The sequence below is a fragment of the Leptinotarsa decemlineata genome, unplaced genomic scaffold (assembly GCF_025532065.1).
Source record: "Leptinotarsa decemlineata unplaced genomic scaffold, Ldec_3_MD MMD2_tig00026354_RagTag_RagTag, whole genome shotgun sequence".
Lineage (NCBI taxonomy): Eukaryota > Metazoa > Arthropoda > Insecta > Coleoptera > Chrysomelidae > Leptinotarsa > Leptinotarsa decemlineata.
In genome coordinates this window covers 6,211,342-6,237,798 of record NW_027412702.1, presented here as the reverse complement: position 1 = coordinate 6,237,798, position 26,457 = coordinate 6,211,342, and the positions used below count along the sequence as shown (strand labels likewise).

At 35.0% G+C, this 26,457-nt stretch overlaps 2 protein-coding genes and 1 long non-coding RNA gene across 4 annotated transcripts in view; 2 read left to right on the top strand and 1 right to left on the bottom strand.

The window, feature by feature from the left end:
- Nucleotides 1–2,115, top strand: part of LOC111513663 (uncharacterized) — a 151,354-nt gene extending 149,239 nt beyond the window's left edge. The window contains exon 9 of the mRNA XM_074184187.1: nucleotides 822–2,115. Coding sequence (XP_074040288.1) covers nucleotides 822–1,378 — 557 coding nt within the window. The 3' untranslated portion in view covers nucleotides 1,379–2,115. The remainder of the gene's footprint in view (nucleotides 1–821) is intronic.
- Nucleotides 2,116–3,385: 1,270 nt separating this feature from the next.
- The window catches only part of Rph (Rabphilin), a 44,658-nt gene continuing 21,586 nt past the window's right edge, over nucleotides 3,386–26,457 (bottom strand). The window contains exons 5-12 of one of the 2 annotated variants that reach the window (XM_074184119.1): nucleotides 25,091–25,443; nucleotides 22,837–22,891; nucleotides 19,667–19,797; nucleotides 16,821–16,948; nucleotides 14,668–15,057; nucleotides 13,835–14,049; nucleotides 4,381–4,589; nucleotides 3,386–4,320 (exon numbers count right to left, since the gene is read on the bottom strand). In XM_074184119.1, the coding sequence (XP_074040220.1) occupies nucleotides 4,229–4,320; nucleotides 4,381–4,589; nucleotides 13,835–14,049; nucleotides 14,668–15,057; nucleotides 16,821–16,948; nucleotides 19,667–19,797; nucleotides 22,837–22,891; nucleotides 25,091–25,443 (1,573 nt within the window). In that variant the 3' untranslated portion in view covers nucleotides 3,386–4,228. The remainder of the gene's footprint in view (nucleotides 4,321–4,380; nucleotides 4,590–13,834; nucleotides 14,050–14,667; nucleotides 15,058–16,820; nucleotides 16,949–19,666; nucleotides 19,798–22,836; nucleotides 22,892–25,090; nucleotides 25,444–26,457) is intronic. The other variant, XM_074184120.1, reaches the window with a different exon arrangement.
- On the top strand, nucleotides 10,394–14,102 carry LOC141486342 (uncharacterized). The gene is made up of 2 exons (XR_012467790.1): nucleotides 10,394–10,619; nucleotides 13,926–14,102. It is a non-coding gene; the product is annotated as an uncharacterized lncRNA (long non-coding RNA).

The window sequence follows — 26,457 nt, the reverse complement described above, 5'->3', positions numbered from 1 at the left end:
ATCAGTTGGAGTCGAAAGATCGACATCCATCTCCTCTGTAGACTGAGCGTCAGAAAGGATTTTTAAGTTTACTCTGTCCATAAAAGCCCCACGAGTAGCTAGGGAAAGAAGGCCAATCACGGCAGAACCCTGCATTACCGTGAAATAGCGATGCTACCACGAGAGGGCGCCCGGTATCTCGAAGGTTCCGTAGAGACAGCTGATAGGCTCAGTGTCATTCATCCTCTCGTCACGGATACACACACCTTAGGATAAAGCCATTGTTTTGATGCCGTTCAGTTAGAACCAGATGCCGTTCAGACAGAACCACAAGTGATTCTGTCATTCCCGTATCCAGCGGGGCTACGTGGAAGCTGGCATCCAATGGCCGGTTTGCTCAACCCCCACATCCCAAACCAATGCACTCGCCAAAAACAGCATGCACAGTAGTTCAGGCAGTGAAAGATGAACAAGGACAGCCAACCCGCCAGGATACCCAATTATTTTCAAAACTAAATCACAATACTTAGCAGAATTTTTGAATATTGTTATAAGTTATTATAATTCTCGTTCCATCTAATCATGGATAACTAAATGAAAACACTGAAACTATTGGATATTCATTTGTATGAAAGACTCGTCATTCATGTTTTGTATAAAGTTTTTTGGATTCCCACTTTTGTTTTTTCTATTTTTCATACATGAAGAAGAGAATTAAATACCAAAAATGTTTTTTTCCAAAATGCCGTTATCAAAGTAAACGTTTTCAGATATTGAACGGTAACTGATTACTTTGAGCAATTTTCTATCACTTGTCTGAAGAACCATACCTTTTTTTGCAGCTGCCAAGGTGGTGCAGTCATCCGCAATCTCCGGTGCCTCAACCGAAGCGCTATCTGTGAAGAAATCAGCAGAAATCGCAGCCTTATTCGCTGACATCAAACTCAGCCAAACTACAGATATAACTCAATTGGCACCAACAAATCTTGACCTGAGTATGGTTTCCTCCAGAAATTCCTATAACAAAAGTTATTCCCAGCACAAGCACAGTAAGAGTTCCAAATTGACATCAAATCGGGCCGAGCCAAGGGCAACTCCTCATTATATCCACCACCAGAAAATTCACAATATACCGTGTAGAAATACCAATTCGACAAAAAGCGGTTCCATCCGAAATGGTCTGAACCCAATGAAAAATGGAAACATGTACAGTGCTAAAAATGGTTTATACACCATTCAGAGTCAGTCGGATGAATCCAGAAGATCCAGCACGTGTGAAGCAAGAAAGTTCGAAGACAGAAAAGACTATTTTGAGCTGGATCCAAGATTCGTGGTCGACATGAATTCGAATAATATCAGTAGTAATAGCATTGAGAATTCTTTGGGGTATCTGCCATGAACAATTTTTGAGAATAGTATGCGAACATGACTATTTTTTTCCTGTTCATATGTTCTTACATCTTGGAATTTAACAAATGTGCTTTCGTTTCTTTGCTACTCATATAAATCATATATTCAATGTGGGATCTATTGAAGTATCTTTGAGTTTTAATTTTCGCAAAGAAAGTCAAAAAATAGAGTTATCATTTGAAGTTGAATTTCGGTTTGAGATGACATTTGTCGTTGAGTTACACATGAAATCTCAAATTTTATTATTATAATAAATAGTTCAAGAAATGTACAGTTGCAATTAATTGTACATATTGGTCAGAAAGCTAGTTCCTTAAAGAATCTCTTAACGAAAAGTCCATATTTTCTTTTTTCCGTAGAATAATTTCGGGTGTGGGGGGTATTTTTTGGTACGTCTTTCTATGAAATTAATGCTCACTACCAATGGTTAGTCAGTTTTGGTAAAATTGTCAAATCTAGGTGTAGGCATTAATTTTGTATTCGGTTCTGGAATTATTCTTAGTGATATGTAAAAAGGATTCAGAAATACTTTTCTTATTTGAGTGCAATATTATTATTAGGTATATCATATTTTACTTTGTTCACTCTATTTTCTTATTTTCATGAGTGGATTTTACGTCTCAGTGCAATATTTACATTTCAGTTTTAAATATATTTTTGCTTTTCTCAAACTCGTGTGTTATTACAAAAAGTCGAGAATTAGGGAATATACAGCCAGCGAAATGCTGATTTGTTGAAATATCAAGATATATTGAAATTTAATGGAATTATTCATATCATAAACTGTATTTGCGACAATCTTCAATGGAATTCCGATTTCAGAGTCAGAATTCTACAAAAAGTATCGTTGAATTCCTATTTGAATTTCAGATTATTTTCAAATTGGGATTTTGAACTCAAATTTTGATCAACTCCGACTATAAACTTGGAATTTAGTGAATTTTATCTTTATGAGAATATGTTGCCCTATTCTCCTTCATAGGAAACGATTCAAAATTGTTGTTATTCGTTGAACTTATGATGAAGTACAGTACATCATTCGAATGAAAAATGAAAAATTATTTTTTTGGTTCTTTTCCGAAAAACTTTCCGATCGAAAATCTTCAAAATGTAAAAAAATCATATCAGTTTCATACACATCATTTCAGTGAGTACTGAAAACAGTTTTTTGAAAACTATTATGATAAGGAAGTTTTTAAAGAAACACTATGTTTTTCGATAAATTCTGAAATATTTCAAAATATCTCATCGAAAAAACAATTTTGTTTATCTCAAAGAGTTTCACAGAACATTTTTCGATGAATATGATACTAGGAGGAACATTTGAAGAGGAAATTGAAAAAAAAATGTCTCGAATGAGTCAGAAACTACTAAAACTACCACAATATATTTACGAAATTTGTTATGAAAGTCTATGAAAGTCATTATTGATTTTTTTTTGAGAACTGCGTGAATAATTTCCTCCGAATAACTTGGTAACCACTGATGTGGTCGAAAAAATTGAAGGAATAATTTTATTCAGATCATTTACTTCTACAAAATAATTGTTTTCATCAAAAATGGTTCTGAAAAAAATTCTCAACATTTTCATTCATAACTTTGATAGTATGAAAACATACGATATGAACCCAAAATTCTGAAACTGACTATGTAATAACTTTTTAAGTAAATATGTGGTTCAGTTTCAGTTTCAATAAAACCTACTTAATGTTAGGGCTTCTACTGCTAATATTGATATATCTTCATATCACAAAATCAAAATGTCAAATACCATTTTAATATTTGTCATTCCGGAATGAAATTTCTAAAATTCTTTAATATATCAGTGGAACCCACAAGTTCGGTTTTCCAAACATGATAACTTATTCTGTTCATTTTAATATAGCTTGTACATTATTGATTATAGTTTTTCCAGTAAAACAGGATACAATTCAAAGAAGGCTCAGAGGTCTGTAGTTGACAATTGCTTTGGTGTTAGGATGGTAAATGATACGTTTATATAAAAACAACTTCTTTATTGAAAATACATTTTACAATACACAATATCAAAACTGGTCACTTTTCCTGATTCTCAATATACATATGCTTCGCAGAATTGCAAGAATTTGATAATTAGTAGAGAACAAAACGTGACAAAATTATTTTTCTCAATACGTACATACAACTGTATAGACTTTCAGTAAACAAATTTGATCACAATTTCTCTGTGTCTTGAGAATGTATATGTTCAATATACATACACACTGTCAATTATTTTACACATCTAGCTATCGAAACTTCTTCGCAATATCATATAAGTGCTCACCTTTCTCATCATATCAAGTTGTTGAAAGTACATAAAAAAGCACACAAAGAAAAATTCATATTCCGATTACTAACGCCGTGAAATGTTCCAGTCGTTGTTGAAGTACCCACCTGAAAACCTCTGATTTGTAAAATTCCACAGAAACGATTAGTTTATTCATGATATAAGATGCATACGCTACTTTTGATGACGAAGAATAAGATTCCACATCATAACATAGATGTTTAAATTATTGGTCACAAAAATCAAAGGCAGAAAAATACTAGATGTGTTCATGTTCTGCAAAGTTATAGTTGTATACTTTCTTTCCAAGATGAAATCATAGCAATTATCGACGGGTAAGTTGTAATTTGTAATATAATTGTAATGTATATTGAGTGTGAAATTGCGATATCTAGATTTAGTTCGTAAAATACTTCAAATTTTTGACAATACATTGAGTAACAATGCGTCTCGAGTTGTTTATAGAAAAGCCTGAAGTCACCAGCATACACAAAGATCAGAAATACAAAACAAAACATTTCAAAAACAACACTATTCCAGAATATCTTCGGTTAAATTGTGCCACTGCTCATGTCTATGATCCGGATATCTGATCATGTCCATCCAATGTTTCAGCCTGAGACCTTAAACAGCATTAGAAACGTTAGTTAGTTCTTGTTGGAAATTACCAAAAACATTCGCACCTTTAGATCCTGTTCCTCCTAGTATAAGTCCTCCAAGGTAATCGTTACTTTTTCCATAATCCTTGTCGAATACGGTCACGTAAAGACTCTGCGTCGTCAACTCAGTAGGTCTTGTTTCAAATGCGAACTCTTCATTGAACTCCGGATTCAAATTCTTCCACTTTATGGAGGTTTTGTGTTTTTTGTGATTGGGATCCGGTTTCAGCTGACTGAAAAATCCAATCAATAGCGTCAAAAAAGGATGTTTATACTGAGCAGATCAATTAAATTCAAGGGAAAATGTAGAAAATTTGAATATTCATAGATATTGCCTAGATAATATGATAAATGGTTGATTCAATGCCTGATATGCTGTACATAAGCTGGTTTCACATAACATAAATAATTTTGAATAGGTATACAAATAAGTGAAGTTGTACAGTGAATAACTATCATAAACTTTTTTTAAATAGGGCCACGTGACTGGTGCGTGACAAGGGAGCCCGAGAAGTGTGGCGGAGTCCCAAGGAGGGCCACACTCTTTGAATCTCTCCGATACTCATTCCATCCTTCTCTGCATCGAATACGTAATACGTTTCTCTCTCCCACGCTCCGGAACACACCTACATCGAGTTGGGCGTCCACAAGGTTCCGATCGAATGTTATGAAAATTGCAAAAAGTTTAGCTCCATAAGAAAAAAAAAGGATTTTGAGCCAGAAGTCTCTTTGTTTATCTACTGGTTTAAATTACCCGCTGTACGCGCGGTAGCTTCTGATTGATTGACTGAATGACGGCAAAAGTGAAGGAGTGGAGGTGTTCTGTAGAGGCGCTACAACATGAATACAAGATGTGCTATAATGTTCGTAGGCTAACACACAGATGGCGCTACCAGTATTGAATCCATATGATTATCAGTTAATCCTAACCTTCAAAAGACACGTGTACAAATTTTACAGCTATTGCACTTTCATTTTGTGGGACAGAACAAGCAACTTTCATTAGTTTATAAAAAATGGATGAAAAGGCTTTTCGTGTGTTGATAAAGCATTGGGGTAGAAAAAAATACTGTTGGAGCCAAGGCTTGCCTTGATAAGCATTATTTGGACTCTGTACCAGGAAAGTGAACCATTGAAAAGTGAAAAGAGTGAAAAGTTTAAACGAGGTGAAATGAATACCGACGATGATGCACGCAATGGACGTCCCAAAGAGGCCATTACCGACGAAAACATAAATAAAAAATCCACAAAATAATTCTGGATGACCGCAAAGTGAAGTAGATCCAGACAGCTGAGGCTCTAAAGATATCCAAGGGACGTGTTGGACATATCGTACATGGATATTTTGGCATTCGAATTCGAATAGTGAATTGATGATTCTGAGTAGTGTTTGAAGCTGTTCTACTCTGAAACACTCGAATTGATGCATCGATATGCGACAATGGATGAAACATGGCTTCATCATTTCACACCAGAATCGAAACGATCGTCATCTGAGTGGAATGCACGTGGTGAACTGACTTGTAAGCGTGCAAAGACGCAACTATCGGCTGACAAGGTTATGGCATCAGTATTTTAGAATGTACTAATATTCATCGACTATCTTGAAAAGAGAAAACCATCAACAGCTATTATATAGCGTTATTGGACCGTTTGAAGGACGAAGCCGTGGAAAAACGGCCCCATTTGAAGACAAAGAAAGTGCTGTTTCATCAAGACAATAGCACCGTGTCACAAAGCAAAGAAAACGTTTCCCCCTAGCGACTTTTTTCTGTTCTCAGACCTCAAGAGAATGCTCGCTGGAAATAAATTCAGCACCGATAATTAGGCTCTAGATAAATTGTACTACAAAAATGGTGTAGAGAAATTGTTTGGCCGCCGTAATCTTTGTATCACGTTCCGAGACAAATTTATTGAATGATAAAATCGAATTTTATCAAAAAAATGTTTCAGTGGTTGGTAGCTTAATAAATTCAATAATGAAGCACACGGTTATAAATATGAATTTTGCTATAGATCATAAGATATAAAAACAACTACCAGCCCATTCAGGAGTCCATTAAAATCTGGTGTGAGTGAAACTTCTGGAATAAATTTTGTTGTCATATCATGTCAAATTATTATGTTCATCTCCGATATTCTGTATGGGTGAGTGTAAGTTACAAATTTCAGAATACAGATTGCAAAATGGTATAATTTTTTTTCATTAATGAATACTCTGTGTTAATATTTCAATTTATTACTGAGTGTAGTGAAGTGTAGTAATGAACTTCTGGTAGCTGCGGACTTGAGATTGTTTATGGTAAAGAATGAATGATTCAGTTTTCTCATAGACTGTTTATGTGATCAGAATAAAAACTTGTTTCAGCTCCGAAAACAAACTTCAAACTCGAATTCCACCAAACAGACAAAAATTAGTCTGAATGGGATGTTTTTTTGTGAAATGTTTTTTATCATTTCCAATACAAGAACAGTTTTCAATATGCCTTCTCTGTTTTTATAATGTTTTTTTGATAAAATATTTCGAGCTAAAGAAGTGAAAGCAAAAAAAAACAAGATACTAGATGATATTATTGCTAAAAAGACGAATAGATTATGGAACGGATAAAATAATGTCAGATTTAATAAACGATAACATAGGAATGTTTGGAAGTGAGACCAAAAATTTTCAAACAGTGAAATCTCTGTTTACAAAAACACTGACAGTACACCGAAACCTTTCCTTCTGCTGACAAGACATTTTGTTGTTGACAAAAACAGTTACCCGCGACACAAAGTCTTCAAAATGTTTTCCACTAAAAAAACAGTTCTCATCATGCCTTCTCTAGACTTTATAATGGTTTTTTATAATCAAATCTTTCGAGCGAAAGAAGCGAAAGCAAAAAAATACAAGATACTAGATGAGATCATTGTTGAGAAGACAAATAGATCATGAAACGGATGAAATTTGATAAACGATGACATAGGAATGAATGGAACGGAGACCAAAATTTTTAAACAGAATACAAATTACAGATACATATGTTCAAAATGAGGGTATATTTTTAGGAGAGATTAATTTTTGAGAAAGAAAAATTTTGGCGTTTCACTTCTCCATCTTGATACAAAAAATGTGGGAATCTTCCAAAGAGAGGAACAAAGGAAATTGACCCTATATTTGAAGATATATAGATCATACAAAGAAGTAACTTTCAGACACAAACTAGAAGAAAAAGCCTCCCTCTCGGAACAGCTATTTTCATATAAACATTGAATTGCGCAAAAAAAATACTTTCGAAACAAATACTTTTATACGAACGCTGAATTAAACAAAAAACACTTCTCTCTATTCAGTATGTATTCGAAACATTCCTTATGGAATAGAATCAGATATCATTCACAGTATTACTACACAACATAATAAATAAAACCAGTGAAATTTCACTTACATGGAACACTATCATCCTCACTGGTAGACATCCGACTTTTAGCCGCTTGCCAATAAGACAAGCGTCTTACATAACATAACATTATTATAAGAAAAAACACTCAATTCGTTCATAAAAGTACGACTTTTTGTCACGGAAAGGGTTGAATCCATCCATGTGATCGATGACAGTATATGAATAACATTCTTTCGCTGATTTGAATAAATCCCAGCCATAGGAATCTTGTTAAAATTGTTTAAATTCAGGAGAGATACATTTTTCAGAAAGGAAGGTTTTGACTTTGTACTTCCCCATTTAGATATTCAGATATGTTATATCTGAATAGTCGCCGACCATTTCCATATGACAAACTCTGTTTAGAAAAACACAGACTAAACACCGAAACCTTTTTGTCTTCCTATCCATCGACGGGACATTTTGTTGTTGACAAAAACAGTCGCGATACAGAGTCTCCAAAATGCTTCTTATTTTTACAACTCAAGTTTTTATTTTGTCGAATTCGACACAGTTGTTGTTTTGTTGTGATTTTGTCCGTTTGGTTGAAATTCGCCTCAAGAAAAGAAGTGAACCAAAAAAACTCGCCTTTGAAGCTTTCAGATTCAGCACTTCATGATTTGAAAGTTCGTCATTAATTGAAATCATACTATATCAACTAGAAATGAAAGAAATCAACCATTTACTGGTCTGTGGATCCCTAATAAAAACAACTCATTTTCACAATGTATGGATTCAGCACATTGAAAGCTCAGTACAGGTCGGAGAATATTTCGAATACATTTTTTTTCATGCATATTATTATAAATGCATTGCAAACTTTCTGTGGGTTTTTTCCCGAAGTCCACGTTAGCACCGTAAAAACAGGGTGTATTCAACCAAGTAATCTCTTGAAATAGTATACATCTCTATCTCTTTAACTTTGAACTCCAGGATAATAGATACGAGTATACTCCGGAGTCACGATTGAAGAGAACAAAATCTGGGCTAGTAGGCTGTGGTCGAATGGAACCCGAAGTACCAAATTCCGTAGTAGTAGATGACCACTATGGCAGAGAACATCATCAGTGGTATGTGTATTGACTGCAAGGATGAAATCTCAGTTAACGCACATACCACTGATAATATCTGCCGCAGTAGCAGATGAAACGATTGTTATTTCAGGTTCCAGTCGACCACGGCCTACATACCGGAAATATTTTGAAAGTTTATGATTTTTGTAAGAAAGAGCTGGATACTGTCGGTGGAAATACTGGAAGATGTACAAATATAAGTTGAAGATCAATCAGGACATGTCACATTTCGCATTAGTGGACTTTATATCTAGCACGCTGAGCTGACCATAGGATTTCACTGTAGTATATATTCTGAGTGAACCTTACCGTTGAGCAAAAGAATAGAAAAGTAAAGGTTACTCTAAAGTTCTAAACCAGGTATATTCCTCGCAAGTATTCTAGTTATTATCCATAGACAAAACGAGGCTAATAAACACAGTAATAGATTTCATTGACCCCAAAGACTAAAAAGATTGAGTCATGTCACAACATGTGTTGGACCATGAATAATTATTCATTTCTGAGCCCAGGCTTCATACTGCAATGAATGAAACTGGAATATGAAAACAAGATAATTTTGAACTAGTTATTTCTTCAGAAGTTTCACAAATCCTTACATTGAGTCTAAGATCTCAGAGCCGTCAGGCTTACGCCATTTTAGCAAAGCTAATATTTTGGTACTGAATAGTGTAAGATATACTTCAAAATATATGCATACTTGCTAACTTGAAAGAAACTATTTTACAGATATCGGTTGGAATATTTTCAATTTCTCAGGATGCGACAAATCTTAGGTCTATTCTTTACCATTCGCATTAGATTCCAGTGTGAGAATTTATCGCCCGATGACGCCAACATGGAAGGTGAAATCCACGTCGAGAAGAGCGTTGCAGTTCTGGTGTGAGTAAGTGGTGTCTGAGAATACTCCATTTATATATCAGAATTCAACTTCTCAATGTCATCTGTGTTTTATATCCTGCATTGCTAACGTTTCCTTTTATAAATTCACCCCTAAACAGTGAGTTGAGTTACACAATTCATACAAAACAGATTGAATTTAAAATTAAACACTTTCTGTTCATGAATCATTAGCTGAACTTTTCAGTTTTTTCATGCATAGTTGTTTCATCAGGATGAATTCAAATCGATTGCTTTATTGCAATTTCAACTAATATTTACTTTATGCCCTTACACATCAATTATCGATTGTACCAAATAACCATAGCAACAATCAGATTTGTGGGCATTCAGGTACAAGGACACAAGCTGAAATTATCTCTGATAAAGGGTTTGGATTTGGCGGTTCAATAATGTTTTAACAGAGAAACAAGGGAATTTAGTCACGGCTTATCTATTATACTACATCTGGCATGTTTGCCCACTGCCAATTATATAATGTCACTATGAGTGTTTCGCTGTAGGAAGGCAAATATTTTAGGTTCTAGAAAATATTTACCGTTTTTATAAATTTACAGATTTTACTTCTCTCTGTATTGATGGTATACTAATTGAAAAGTAAATAATACGTGTATTTGACATTGAAGTTGACAGTAACTCAAAGTGAATACCTACACCACCAAGCTGGTGAAACCAAATTGAAACCCTTCAAAATTCGGTTGTATCATTTGACTTGTACCAACAAAACTTGCCAATATGGCACACTCATACTCATATTCGTCTTAGAAAGAATATATAACATCCATGTAACCTTTGACAAATTGGATAAGTGTTTATGGGTTTCGTGTCCTCTCCGGTAAAGATAATCTGCGACCATCTAGGATTTAGTGTAAGTATACAGGGATGCGATAGAAATTTAAAAACATGGAGAATATTTCAACATGAAAGAAAAGTGAGTTGAAATAGATACTATCTGGTCATCTGTTCGAAGTTTTACACAAATCAGGTCCTTTATTCCACCCAATAGAATCAAAATCAATTCCTGTTTGGCATTCAAGATACTTTTGTTGTAATCTTCAGCAAAACCCATCAAATATTTCAGTGGTAGTTTTCCACTAAAACATGTTTGTATCCAAGATATCTTGTTTCAATTGTGAAAGTCCCCAGCCAGATGTCAATAATGTGTTAGCATGTGATTGTCCAAATGATATCCTGGTTTTCATTGTAGATGTTATCCCAGGTTTTCTAACAACAGCTACTTGTTCACCACCCAATAGAATCAAAACCACACCCGCCACTGACAGTATGAAACCGGATAAACGATTCAAAAATGTATTATCTACAACGGCAGTCGTGGGGAAAACGTTAGGCAAAAAACCTGCAGACCACGGCCAAGAAACCCGGAAAATAGCTCTAAAACAGTTATCTCCGGTCATCAAAGTTCAAACTTTTTGAATATTTTGTAAAAAATAGTTTAGCGAAAGAATTATTTGATAATAGAAAGTCTATATTTTCAAAATACTTTCGTTACAAAACAGTCACTAAAACTAATTTTTCATTAAAAATGGAGACTCTTGAACAGTTCGGCTTTTTGCCACTTCTATGGGCGAACCGGTTGATATTTTTGATGACTTGATGGGTAGAGCTGTAAAACTGTTATATGGTTGAAAACCTATTAATTTTAGTAATACGTAATATTCTAGTCCTTTTATAACCCTATTAGTATAAATGAAGTACAATAACAGAAACGCATCTCTAGACTTCGATATATTGCCATCAGAATAATCTCTAACACAACACTGAAACGGACTCCGTAATAATGTTATAACGGCTGCTGACACTGATATACCACAATTATTAGAGGATCATTTTCAAGTGTCAGATACAGCACGAGAAAATATCAAATGGGGTCGATATTGGCTGGTGAATGGGTATATTTTAATAAATTTGCCTCACAGATATACCTTCGACTCCTGTCGATATAAGTAAATGGATGTATCCCCCTCAATAGACTTCCAATACAAGAGTATTCGGATATACTTCTTCAACTTCTATATATCGAGATTCTATGGTTGGAATATAATCCTGAATGCACAAAATACCTATGAAAGGACTTGATTCCCTTTTTTCTAAGTTGTTTAATAACTTCGACAAAACCTACATGGATTCATGGATTTACGGGACCACAACACCAAGAAAACAACCTTGATACAATAAAGATTAGTTCTGAAACTACTTTCAATCAAGGTGATGCTACTTGATTCTTCCAACCTTCTTCCAAACAATGAATCAATTTTAAGCTTCTATAATCAAAAGACCACAACGGTCTAGAAATGAAATAACGCTATAGGTACAGTAATCATTCGGATAGTTCTCAGGTTTGTAGAAAAACATTCACTGCAATATCCTTTTCTGATATTGCAGCTTTGAATTGCCCGTTGAGGAGTCATCTTTCCTCAGCACCTGCAAGTCTATTGAAGGCTTCTGAAACTTGTTAGAGAGAGTATCTAATTGGCGGTAAAAACTATAAATTTTAAATAACTAATAATTGGTTAATCTACTTATGAGACAGTTCGTAATGAATTTCAAGTGTTGATCATTCTACTAGTTTTGAAATAACAAATTTGAAGTTCACAGATTGTTTCTGTCAGTTATTACTCGAAGAGCATGTTTTCACTAGTTATCCTCGTAGTTACAGTATAAAACGAGCACCCATTAATGCTTCTCTAGTCTAACTTCAAAAGTCTGGACTAAACTGCCTCGGTGAATTCTGCAAACCCTTAGATGATGAAAGCAGAATTTCTGGAATTTTCCTTTCTCCATTCTTCCATAGATTAGGTTTCATCAGTTTATGATTTTTAAACTTATCTATTGAACCCAACGCAACTTTTTCAACCAAACTTATAGCATCAAATCTACTCGTTTCTGATTGAATGTAGGAATTTCTGGAATATATGTTTTGCTACCAATCACAATAATTACTGTGGAAATACTCAAATACCGTTTCATCATAGCAGGAGGCATTAGAATACCATGGCCAGAAAAAGTGATGAGACTCCTCCTAGATGACGGCTCATCGTAAAGTATATGCATCAATGAAACTCACTTAGTGTCACTAATGGAACCGTCGACATATCGAGTGCCTTCTTGTCGTATAAAGCTTTCACACTATCATGATGGACCTTCTTTCCCCAACTACCTGTGGGACTCTCCATATACCATGAAGTAACCAAAAATCACGAGTCTACAGAAGTGACATACGTCAACTATACGACACCAACTGTTTTCCCCAAAACGTTGAAGCAAAATTAAGATCTTTTCAGTTCCCCAACTCATGAACTCTTCGCCTCCCCAAGGAAAGCGTCACATTGTTGAGCGTCCGAAGCAGAATCTGCATTAGGGGAGAAAACATACCCCTGATAAGGTCAGCAAACGCTTACGCTCAAACGATGATTCACTAAAATCAGAAGCGAAAAAGCTCTGCATGGCGGAATATAATATCGTCAGGTATGGCTGGAAAAGTTACACGGTCATTAAGGTGAGAATATTACACTTGGAACATCTGACAACCTCAATATCGACCGATAAACCGGAAACTCTTCAATATGCCATAGTGGCTGATATACAGAGTACTCAAGAAGATGGTCCATAAGTACGTCCAGGCACATTCTGGCCTGCATCAGGAGAGCATCTCCTGTTTGGTGGGTGCATTGGTACCCTGCAGCCATGAAAGGGTGTCACAGAAGACCTACTTTCCAAACCACATATTGGTGTTACTCAACTACGAAGCAAGTCGCGCAGACTGACCGCCGATCAGATCCTCCCTAGACTGAAAAAAATGTAACAACTGTCAACTTTGAAGTGGACAATTCAACTCTGCACTTGCCTTGCATTGCACAACCTGCTGTAAAATAACTCACCTTATAGGTAGAGCAATGGGTTTCATTAAACAGCTGAATTTATTTGATCAAGTTTGAATAGATGGAGCCACGATATATCATCGCGAGTTGCAGTGGAGTGTCAAATAGACTGACTCATTCTGGGCCTACATACGTCGTAAATTCAAGTTTTGTAACACAAAATAAGAATAGTAGATTTACTTACAGTTTGACAAAGGGATCAGACAAGCCATTATTATCCATTGGTAACAAATTCACACATCGAACAACGGTTACAAGCAATGCTCTCTTCTTAGTGTTATAGCATAGAGACAGCAATATCTGCCCTCTAGACCACAAATCGTCGAACCATTCGTTGAGTTCAAGAGCCGGCACTGGTCCTTTTTGTTCAGTTCGTAAGTTCTCCAGAGGCACAGCAAGCTGCAAATGAAGAGTTGATGTAATGAAATTGAAAAATATATTTCTGATGGTGATACATTTGGTTTTATTCGATCAGCTTAACGATTGGACGTATCATATTTCAAGCAGATAATCATTCTCTAACTGCCCTTGATCCTTCGAAGTGTCAGCTTTTTCAGGAGCGAAATGAAAAGGACACCTTTTCAGTGTATCCTTTTGACTGTACTAAGAAATGAGGTGGCTTTTATGAAAACAGATTTATATTTTATCTTGGAAAGGCAATCAGTAATCATGGATCACATGGGTGTATATATTTGACTTGTGAATTGACTTAGCATTTAATATTTGACTGAATCGACGAATATTCACCCTGTTTGATGAATGAAAAACGATCCTTTCCTGAATTTATAATAATATTGTGGTTCAGTTAACTTGAATTCAAAATCAAGAAACATGCCGCACAGTCGGCTCCCTAGTCTACTCTCAGTGATTTCACTCAAATCATACGCAGGTGGAGAAATAGATATATTTTTGGGAGCTTTTGGATACATATTTTTTTGGAAGTACAGGGAAAAGAGTCGAATTTTCATTGGAATATATTTAGAAAAAAACAAGCTGCTGCCATTATTGCCTACTCACGTATATAGTATTTTGAAATTTCAACTTGGCCAAATTAATCCTAGTTTCCCCCATGTAATCATGCCCGTATTTATCATCATCTACTACTAATACGTGCAATGATCTCTTCATCAAATCACTTTCGGTGATGTCATAAAATGTGAGGTTTTCGTTGAATTCGGGATTGCGGGTTTTGTGCACGGTTTTCGTTCTCAATCTCGTAGATTTTTTTGCATTTGGCAGAATATTCAGTTTGCAAAATGGATCGGATAAGCCGGCCATGTCCATCGGTATCAGATTTTTTCCTCGATACACGGTGCAATGGAGGGTATTGTTCTCGTTATCATATGTAAGGGATAACTCTAAGATTCCCAAGGATGTATCTACTGGTTTTTGTTCTTCGCCTGAACTCTGAAAAATAAAAAAATATTTTCATCCTTTGAAAGTTCATTAAAACACTATTTCATGAACAAGCAGAACATTTCATAGCAAGCAAAATAACAAATCTTTTTTGTCCCAAAATTTTCAATACTTCGTTTGCTTGAAAAAATGTTGAAATTAAATGGCGTTAAAAATTGAAATAAAATGACTAGTTTTTTAGATTCTGAAACAATGACAACAATTAACATCAATTTCAAAAGTTTCTCAGTTCTTTTTCACATTTTTCACTTTCACTTTCAGACACATCAATAATTTCGGGTGGAAATTTGCAGGAATCTATTGGAAACACTTTCCCAACACCAGAACAAAAATTACGGTCTCACGACGTGCGTTTCGCTAACCAAGTCTTCAGAGGCCATTATGACTAAATTTTACTACTAAAACTGGTTTCAAGAGACTTTCAAAAGCATCCAAAAATCTAGGACCGTTTTTCAAAAGCTGTTGAATGACAGTAGATTTTTCTGGTCTCCAAAATCGGATATATGTTGTGTGTTCTTTGAAATGAGTTTCGATAGTTTGCTTAATCTGACCGATATATTTCATGTAACTCCGACTTTTCATTTCCCAACATCTTGTCTCAGTGAATCTTGGTTTATGTGAACGACAATGAACTTTGAATCAATGTTCTTTTGAAAAGTCAAATATTCACGAAGATTAGCCTGAAATATTCAGGTATATCCCTGAATATTTTTCCCAATATATTTCTATGGACAAGAAAGTTCATTCATAGTCATAATTCAGTTATCGAGGAACAAATACAAATCAGAACACAAGACCTAATATTCAATATACTACACAATCCAATACACATTCCTAGAAACAATGAAACTTGAGAAACTCCAATACAAAAGATATTACCTGATGTAACCCAAATACAGACAAATTTAAACAGACATCCGGATCACAGGAGAGAGGATTTTCAGTTTTCAAAAAAAAGTAATTCATCAATATCTATTCCTTCTTTTTCAAACTAGCTCTTCTTATATATAATATACTAGTGCCAGTGTGTCACAAAACGCTGTCCTTTTATGGGTCTCTTTGGAACAGTAAAAAAACTCGCATGGGGCCAAATCTGGTAAATACGAATAAACAATGAGAAGTGAGCAGGTGCATTATCGTGATGGAAAAGCCATGAATTCTTTTTTCACGATACCGGATGTTTCCCTCGTATTGCTTCTCGCAAGTGGAGCATAACTTCAAGACAATACTTCTCACTGACCGAACGACTATGCAGCAAGAAATCCTGATACACTACGCAACGATAATCGAAGAAAACAGTGAGCATAACATTGACGTTTGATCGAACTTGGCGTGCTATTTGTGATTTTGGCTCTCCTGGGCCCTTTCACTGGGACGATTGGACTTTGGTTTCGATGTCATAACCATATAGGCATGATTCGTCACCAATTATGACCCTTTCAAGCAAATCTGGATCGCCGGTGACGTCATTCAACAATTCCTGAGCAATGCTGATGCGATTGTTTCTTTGGACAAAACTCAGCAATTCTAGAAGAACTTCGCTGATATACGCTTCATGCCCAAAATTTCTGAAAAACTTGCATTTTACCTCTAGGTGTGTTACACCAAAGGCACAACTACTCTGACTACTTTTATCCGAAATGAATGACACTCTGGTTATTTCACATCGTGTGTTGTTTTGGCCATTAATGCTGAACAGAATTATCCGTCGAAAGTCTACGCATATCCACAAGGAATGAAATTATTGTTCTAACCTTGAATACACTACTATTCATACTACATGTACTGGGCGATATTTTGTCATCACTTCTATTTTCTGACCAATTCCAGTCTGACATAGATCTACTAGCCATTGATTCCCTTCTAGAGGCTTCTGAACTTTCTGAAAAAAAAGGAAAACATTTAGAGAAATGAAAGACAGTCTCAGTAGAAGTATGAATGCTATCATTTGTTACCATTGTTATATTTATAATATAAAGTAATAGGTACCATAATTCCATATATTCCATATTTTGATGAAATAATAAGACATACAGTGTATGTAGGATATAAAGTTTACGTTAGAATATCCAGGAGAAGGAGTAAATTTATCAAAAATTATTTTGTATGAAATAACGCGTTGGGCTTTTTGAAAATTTTCCAATATGTAGGATGTCAAAATAGAAGTATGTCGTACCAAAATTTGATTTTTTCAAATGAAATGTAAATGTTATGTGAATGTACTTTAAAAAATATAAGATTATATGGGTATATACAAGAGTTTAAAACTCATGCCAAAATCAATGTCAAACAACTGATGTATTCAATGTAGTTTATTCATTATGGAATTATAATTTCACCAATAGTTATTTGTGTAATTAGTGCATCTTTGTTGCATCATGCATCATCAAACATCATTTGGAAGTTTTTTTCACAATAAAATACAAATTATTTTATTAGGAACGATATCATGGAAAACTTAACTAACGTTATTTCCAGAAAACTACTTATTCACTTTTTTCAGGTAATTTCAAATTTAATATCACAGTTCGAGCAATTTGCTATAAAAATTGATAGACAAACTTCATATTCAGTAAATTATTGAATGACGTTTTTATTTATCCTTGTATGTTTTTCACTCAAAACTCTTTTTTGAATCATGGTCAAGTTTCCTGTACTGGTACTTGGTTCACCTTCAAAAATGTGACTCGAAATTTCACTTTTTTTTTAAATTGATCCTTCAATGCAGTCTTTGGCTTCAGTTTCAATTAAGTTTCATTTTAAAAATACAAATTATACAGCTTCGGTGTCTTTGTCAAGCTAACTGAATTTATTTCTATCAGAATTTGTTGGACTAGATTAGATCAATATGGGGCTTCTATGCTGAACAGCCATTACACTGCGACCTTTGCAGGTCTATTGTGTGTGCCCTCATGTATGCTAGAGTTCCTTGTCTAGGCTCGTCCTTGTAACTAGACTCCATAGGCCAGACCTCAAGTTTCCCATATATTGAGAGGGTTGTGGTTTTTCCTCTCCCAATGTTGCAAACCTTATCTTCGACAGACCTTCACAATAGCATAGTATGTGTACGGAGGTTTCCTCATCCTCTTAGCAAAGCCTGCATAGGGCTGTGTCTGCCAGTCCGATGTTGTTCATGTGTTTGTTGAGTCTACAGTGTCCGTCAATAGCCCGACCAGAACTCTAGTTGATAGTCTATTCAGACTTAGTAGGTGCTTCGTGAATTTTGGCGATGGCTCTTTAATGAACTCTTTGGCCTGTCTCATACCCGGCGCCTTATTCCACCATTTTTTCCTTCCAGCTGCTGTTACAAGTTTTTCGCAGTGCTTTTGCTGTACCACAAAATGGTTCTGGGCCAATGGGGGAGCATCGTGCTCCTGCTGGTGCTAGTGAATCAGCCTCTTTGTTGCCCTTGTATCCTATGTGGCCTGGTACCCAGGCTAATGACAGTCTGTTTTGACTACCTAGTTCTTGTAGCTTTTCTAGGCAGTTCCAGACCAGTTTGGAATTGACCTGCATGGAGCTAATTGCTTTTATAGCTGCTTGGCAATCAAAGTATATTTCAATAGTCTTTCCCTTAAACTCTTGCCTTAGTAACTCTTCTGCGCAGTGACGTATTGCTGCCGTTTATGCCTGGAATATCGTCACTTTTTCACCTAAGCTTAGTGAGACTTTTGTCTTTAGTTTCGTTATATAGATTCCTGTTCCTACACCTTCTTCAGTTTTTGAGCCGTCTGTGTAACAAGCAACCTCTGCATTTATTGGAGGTCCTCCCTTCCATGCCTCTCTGCCTGTTATAACATTTGTTAAAATATGATTAAATATATGTCAACCAGCTGTCGCACCCCTACGAACGACAACCCTCAGAAGTCGAAACTTTTACGAGCTAAGGACAAACGAGGTCTTACCTTTTGACGTGTGATTCCTAACACAGGTTGGACGATAGCAAGTGAAAATCGATCGTTCAGCCTGCGGCTTGAACCAACGACTCACACATTGGTCGATTTAGAGAGTGAACACAGCACCCACGTCGAACCGCCCGGCTACCGACCTACCTATGAGTAGATTCAAGAAAGACACATATATTTTCAAACCTTTTTACAGAAGAATCAAAGTTATGTGTTCCCTATCCAACCATGTAGTACAAAACTCAAGTATTAAAAAAAAGAAATATGATAGAACTGACCAATACCAGATGAAAATCCAGGGCGTCACATTACATGTATTTTGACGCCCGAAGATGATATTGTAGGCGAAACATGTATGGTGTGTTTCGGAACTGTCGAGTGAAAATCTAACATATAATCGAAATGAAAAAGTTATCGCAGTAATATCAAACGTATGTTGAGATCACTCAAATGAAATGGTGATTATTTCATATGTATCCCTTTAGGATAATTTTTATTTTGAATGAATTGGATTACCTATCCGTAACATAACAAGTATGAACTTTTACACGTACATACATTCATCTCTCTTTATGTATGTCTACATATAACACCAAAATAGTAGACGCTTTGGAATGATAAATCAGAAGCACATTTCAAGATCTTAAGTCATATAATTAATATAACTTCAATAATGAAATATTTTTAATATTCACCAGTTTCTCCTCTTGCTTCAGTCCCTGAATCATCCCAGCTTCGTATTTCACTCAAAGTTATTGAGCCCATGTAACTTCTCAGGGGTTCTAAGTCTTTTGATAACTGAGATTCACTTGAGCTGGTTTGTCGGCTGTAATAATTCCAAGATGTGTAAATAAAAAGTTATAAATATAATTTTCAAATCCATAGTTAGTATAAAATTCACTTCAAAAATTATCATAAGGATAACGTCTATTTTGGAATGAACTGCAATAGGAATATTTTGAACTTGTGAGCCATGTTTGGAACCTTTGGTGTAGTACAGAATATTGAGTTTTTTCCCAACACCAAACCGTTATTTTATTATCTCGACACGAATTTTGATCACCAAGTGATTATCTTCAAGAGGAAGATCTTCCTCTGTGACCTTCCAGTTTCATCTTCCTCTTGAAAATGATCACTTGGTGAGCGAAACACGTGTCGAGGTGTTAAAATAACGGTTTGGTGTTGGGAAAAAACTCCAGTAATATTCAGGAATATTCTGAGTTTGAATTTGGGTCTCGGTTATTCTTCACTTTTTGTCTATTTGACAAAATGGTTAAGGCTTTCGCGGCCGAAGTTTTCAATGTCAATATTTCTTGGGATCGAACGCCGTGGATTGTTGGCATTTCTTCCTGACGTTTCGCTGGCGCAAGTGGCTTGCTTCTTCAGAGGTTTATATATCCTGAATTTCTATCCGATGGCTGTCGTTAACAATCATTGACTCTTTTCTACATGCTGTCATGCTGTTTTCTACCTTTGAATTTCTCAGAATGGGATTCCAATTCAATTGAGGTTAACCGCTTGTTTTTTCTGTTGAAATTATCCCTGTGTTTGTGGATCTTTATTGCCTCCCGTACCAGTCGTATATGGTATTCCTCGTTGGGAGCAATGGGTTGTGTGTTTTCAAACAGAATCCTTCACTGAGTGCGTGTTTTGCCACAGTTGACTTTTCCGTTTTCAGTTTTTTCATACATCTTCAGCCTTGTTTCCATAGATCTTTTGGTGGTTCCGATATACACCGTCCCACAAGTGCACGGTATGCGATAGACCCCAGCTGCTGATAGTGGGTACCTTTTGTCGAACATGGAATGCCATTCTGAGAAGTTCAAGGATAGCAAACAGCATGATAGCAGATAGAAAAGAGTCAATGAATGTTAACGACAAATTTCCTAATCCAAGTTCAGGTATTAGCACTCCAAACTACCTGATACAGCATAAATACGCGTTACGAAACTGTAATTTTCAGTCATCGGATGGTAATCCAGTATGTAGGTATAAACCTGCCACTCACGCTAGGGAAATGCCAGGAAAAAATTCCAAAAATCCACGGCCTTCACACCCGAAAAATAGTGACACTGAGTCAGTCTTCTTCTATTAATAAAATATTTACTTTAAGTGTCAAAGGCATGAACCACAAAGATCTATTCAGAATCTGTTCATCCGTCAACCAGCTGTCGTCTTCTACGATCGATAATTCTCGTAAGTCAAACTTGAGCGAGCTAAGGTTTCACTTTTTAACGTGTGATTCCCAACACGGGTTGGATGATACCAAATGAAAATAGATTGTCCGGCCTGCGGCTTGAACCACCGATTGAGTGAGAGGAGCAAAGCACCCACGTCTACCCGACCGGCTACCGTCCATTCGCATTCTCTTAAGCGTCAAACAATCAGTATATAAAAAAATTGTTTAGATATGCACCTATCCGATTCATTCACAATCACCAACTTTACTGATATTATTTATCAATCAGGACAGATTTCAGTCAATATGCTTATTTTCAGAGGATTTCAAACAATCTCTAGAGCAGTTGAAACTACTTCTCTCAGTGCATTTTATGGAGTGTTTTTAATGCTCGTATTTAAAATTATTCAAAATTACTTTTGGATATATTTGAGAAAAAAAACTTCGTATGAACAAATGATATTATCTTTTTTTCTGATTGATTCGGCCGTTACTTGATGAAGATCCATAGTAATTTCAAAAAACTACACATACACTTGAGAAAGCTACAGTGCTAGCGAAACATGTTGTGATTATATTTTTTCAAATAAAGGTTGTAGAGATCAAATCATGAGGTGTAGTTTTTGAGAATGGTATTATATTTCAGGTACTTATATATTGAGAAAAAAAATATTTTCGATAACTTCAGATAAGAATAACACGTTAAAAGGTAAGACCTCGTTAGTCCTTAGTTTCTCAACTTCTGAGAGTTGTCGTTCGTATGGGGGCGACAGCTGATTAACGGAAAAACAGATTTTAAACAGATTCAGTTTACAGCAAACCAAGAGCAGTCGATAAATATCATCAAGTTACTATTAAAAATAGTAAAGAGATGAGAAACAGAATTATGCATATTTCCAGAGAGTGGACATTTTCAACATTTGATTTAACTTACTTTTTGTGTGCTAAGGGTAATTTTGTATCAGTATCAAATATATTTAAATAATGTTAATTCCAAGTTATACATAAATCGGTTTGACACCAAAACAAATCAATGAATTTTATTTGTTGTATAAGGTTAGGTTAGGTTAGGTTTACCCAGAACAGACTGAGGATTCAAAAAAGAAGTTATTTTCTGCAAAGAAGACTGGGATCTTATCATGTTTCTCTTCTAAATGCCTTTGGTAAGAAAGACAAGCAGAAAATGACTTTTGATGCATAACATATGCGTATTACGATTCACAAGCATATCTAGGTTAAGATTTTTTCTTGAAAATTCACCATCCTGCAGTTAAAAAGTCAAGACATATAGGACATATGTTCATATATGTTTTTCCTCAGTATGTATCAAAAAGTATCCACTTTGAATTCAACATGAATATCATAGACGAATTGAAGGGGTTATATTTTTTAGGAGTGTCAAGATGGAGTAGTAGAAAGCCAAAAACTTTCTTTCCCAAAAAATATCATTGACATTTCAAAGAATCAAAAAAGTCCGAAATTTCAGAAGTATAAATATGACAATCACATTTCTCCTATAAAAATTGTTATGTATATATATATATATATATATATATATATATATATATATATATATATATATATATATATATATATATATATATACATATATATATATATATATATATATATATATATATATATATATATATATATATATATATATATATACATATATATACCTACCTACAATTGTAGTTAGACATAGTATGTAAATGTTGACTTTCCTGATCTAGAACATCTGAAAAAAAACAAAAAGTTATTAGAAATTTTCATGGATAGCTATTTTTCCTTTATCTCAACATATATCGGTATAATTAAGAATATATAATTGTCGATTCCAGCAGAGTACTGATAATGTTGGTTCATAATATCGAACTATGAAACGAAATTAATGATGATGAACATTACAGTCGTAATTTCTGGAACGGTTCACTAAACTAGGAATCGAAACGAAGCTTCCTATAACTGTTATAGGAAGCATTCATATGGAATGTGTTATAATATAACACATTCCACATAGAAAATGAAATAAATGCTACTTCGAAGTCAATTTAAAAAACTTACCACAGCTTCAGTGTAACATGAACAGGTAATTTTTGTTTTGTTATTTTTCCATTTGAAATTATCAGCATTACTTTGGGAAAATATTTCATCAAAAAATATAATTTTTCTGCCTAGAAACTGTGTCTATTTGCAAAAAATTTTGTTAATGATCCGTGGAATTCATCTCCTGATGATATCAAATTGGTTAAAATGCGCCAGCGTAAATGAAACATCCTAATCAGACAAAATGGCTGAAGATCAGTGTACATTTTGAAAACTTTTTTTTTCAAAAATTAATCTCTTCTTAAAATATACCCTTTCAATTCAGGCAAGCTTTCTATGGCTGGGATTTAATCAAATAAGCGAATGAATTATATCTGATTCGATTCCGTACGAATGTTTGGAATACAAACGGAATAGAGAAAAGTTATAACTCAGCGTTCATATGAAGATATTTGTTTTGAAAGTATTTTTCTTTCTTGTGATTCTATGTTTATATATAAATAGCTGTTTCGGGAAAGATTTTTTTCCAGTTTATATCTAAAAGTTACTTTTTTGCATTATCTGTTAATTTTTTTAAATTGATTGCTTCATTTCTTTATTCTGTAAACTATCTATTGTAAACTAGGGGTGAATGGTTCCACATATTCTTTGTGTCCTAAATTATTGAAATTCGTCACTGAAGTTATTCCTGCATATGCTGTTGGCGATACAACTGCAGCAACAGATTTTCAAGTGTGATCTAACACTTGCAGACTGGTTTCGGGCTGTCTGGCCACTCGTCAGTGCAAGATAGTGTCTATCACCAACAATTTCAATTGGCCAATATAATGCAAATTTGATAGTTTGTAAATTATTCGGACTGATCCAAGATATAAATTATACAGAATGTAACATAACTACATTGAAATATTCAAGTGACGTATTCCTGCTTCGTTTCGGAGATAGGTACAAAAATAAGTTTTTTGTACGAAATTTGGTACCCGGGGTATTTTTGACGTGGGAAATCATAATTTTGTATTCATTTTCATGTAACATCTAGATATGCTGTCATTATTAATTTCAAATTGCCCTAACTTTTGATACTTTTCGTGAAAAAATAATGTACACACCTTTTCCAAGATATTTCCGAGATATTTACAATTTTCTATATCGATGCATATTACTCAGAACATTACAAAAACTGAGTATGTTGTGAATCTCGTCAAAATAAACTACTTTTTTGTATAAAATGTTTATTAATTGTGTTGTTGTGGAATTGGCCGCGGTGGTAGTGCGCCCGAATCACGATCGGAAGGCCGTGGGTTCGATTCCCGCCTCGACCAGATATTTTTCTCGAGAGAATTTATCTGGTTGAAGCTGGGATGATTCTGCAACCGTGTTAGGAATCACACGTTGAAAGGCAAGACCTCGTTAGTCCTCAGCTCGCACATGTTTCTCAACTCATGAGAGTTGTCGTTCGTATGGGGGCAACAGCTGATTAACGGAAAAACAGATTTTAAACAGATTTTTTTGAAAATCATTCTTTTTAGAAATACAAATAACTAGAATTGGAAAAAAATTATGACAAAAACCGACCCCTTATCTCCGAAACGAAGCATTTCCGGACACAGGTTTATATGGAATTTTTCAAAAATTGTCACTTGAATATTTTAACGTACTTATATTATACCCTGTATACAATTCATACTGTCGAAATTATTCCATCAGCAATTAAAAACTGAAGAGTAAATAAATTAGAATATAACGCGATTGTTAGAAGAAAAAAATTTTCTTTTTTTCACATTTTCTGAATGATTGTAATTTCATATAATATTAAGGATCAATTCAAACTGTTCAAATTGCGAACACGCAGAAAAGATGTAATATGTAATAATTCTTACGACTAATTTACCATGTGTACTTTCAGTGCTTGAATTTCTCCTCTGTTTCCTTTCCCATATTTTTTTTTCGTCTTCGGAACTACTATCATCGTCTTTATATTTTCTTGACACTCGCACGCTCCTTGTTCGAGTGAACCTGGGATTTTCCACGGGCAGGATATATTTCGGAATACTTTTGAAAAACCAAGCGCCGGACTTTTTCCACATTTCTCTCGTTTCTGCACATATCATACACAACCAGTGTTCTCTTGAAGTGCTATAAATAATGAAGCGCTTTATCCAGATTTTCTTTTTGTTTGTCGTGTACAAAAGGCTCACTCGTGTTTTCGGATACCATCTTACAAATCGCTTGGAGCGTCTGAAACTTTTTCCAGAAATATTTTTAAGAGCAATCTCAACTCATTTGACCATCACCAATACCGGTTTCAGTGAATCTCGTTCACAAAAACAGCCTTTTCTTTCTATGACTGAAAACCGATTGAATTTTTCAATAATTGAACATTCACTTAACTTGTTCGGTGTATCCAGAATGTAGAGTTTCTCTTTGAAATGGTTATTATTCTTTTAGTATTATCAAATGTTCTACCGACACAGGCATGTTTGAAGGTAGTTGACAAGGTTTTTTGGTGCATTTCATTAGTTGGGACTTCCATTGTCTAATATGCAAGCAAATTTCATTCTTATCACATGCAATTGATGTAAGAGGTAAGAGGAACAGATTTTGAAACACGTGTTCAATTTGCCCATGGCGCTTAGGAAAGATTAATCAGGAAAATGATTTTTTCGATTTCCTGTTATTTTCTGATGAAGTGACTTTTGACAAAAATGGAACTGTGAATAAGCATAACATTCATTATTATGCTTGAACCATCAACAGCGTTGGTTACTGAATGTTTGGGGTGGAATTTTCGGAAAAAGAGTTATTGGTCCGTATTTTTTGAATGGGCTTCTCTCTGGAAGAAAATATGTGAGATTTCTTTGGTATGAGTTTTCGAATTTATTGGACGGGGTTCCGTATGGAACAAGACTTAGACTGTGACTACAACAAGATGATACACCACCACATTCCAAAACTGAGGTACGGGAAATACCTCAACGATCATTTCAATCAAAAATGGATATGTGGGTGTAGACCTGTGGCGTGGCCACCCAGATCACCTGACCTGACCAACATGGATTTTTTCTGGGGCTACATCAAATGGATTGTCTACAAAACTCTTTCAACATTGATAGAAGACATCACGAATGAACGAAGAATCACTAGAGCTTTCAGGGAACTTTCAGAGGATATGCTGGAACGAGTAGAGAATTCGTTTTAAAAAAGGCTGACATTATGTGTTGTAGAAAATGTTCGCTATTTTGAACATCTTCTGGACTC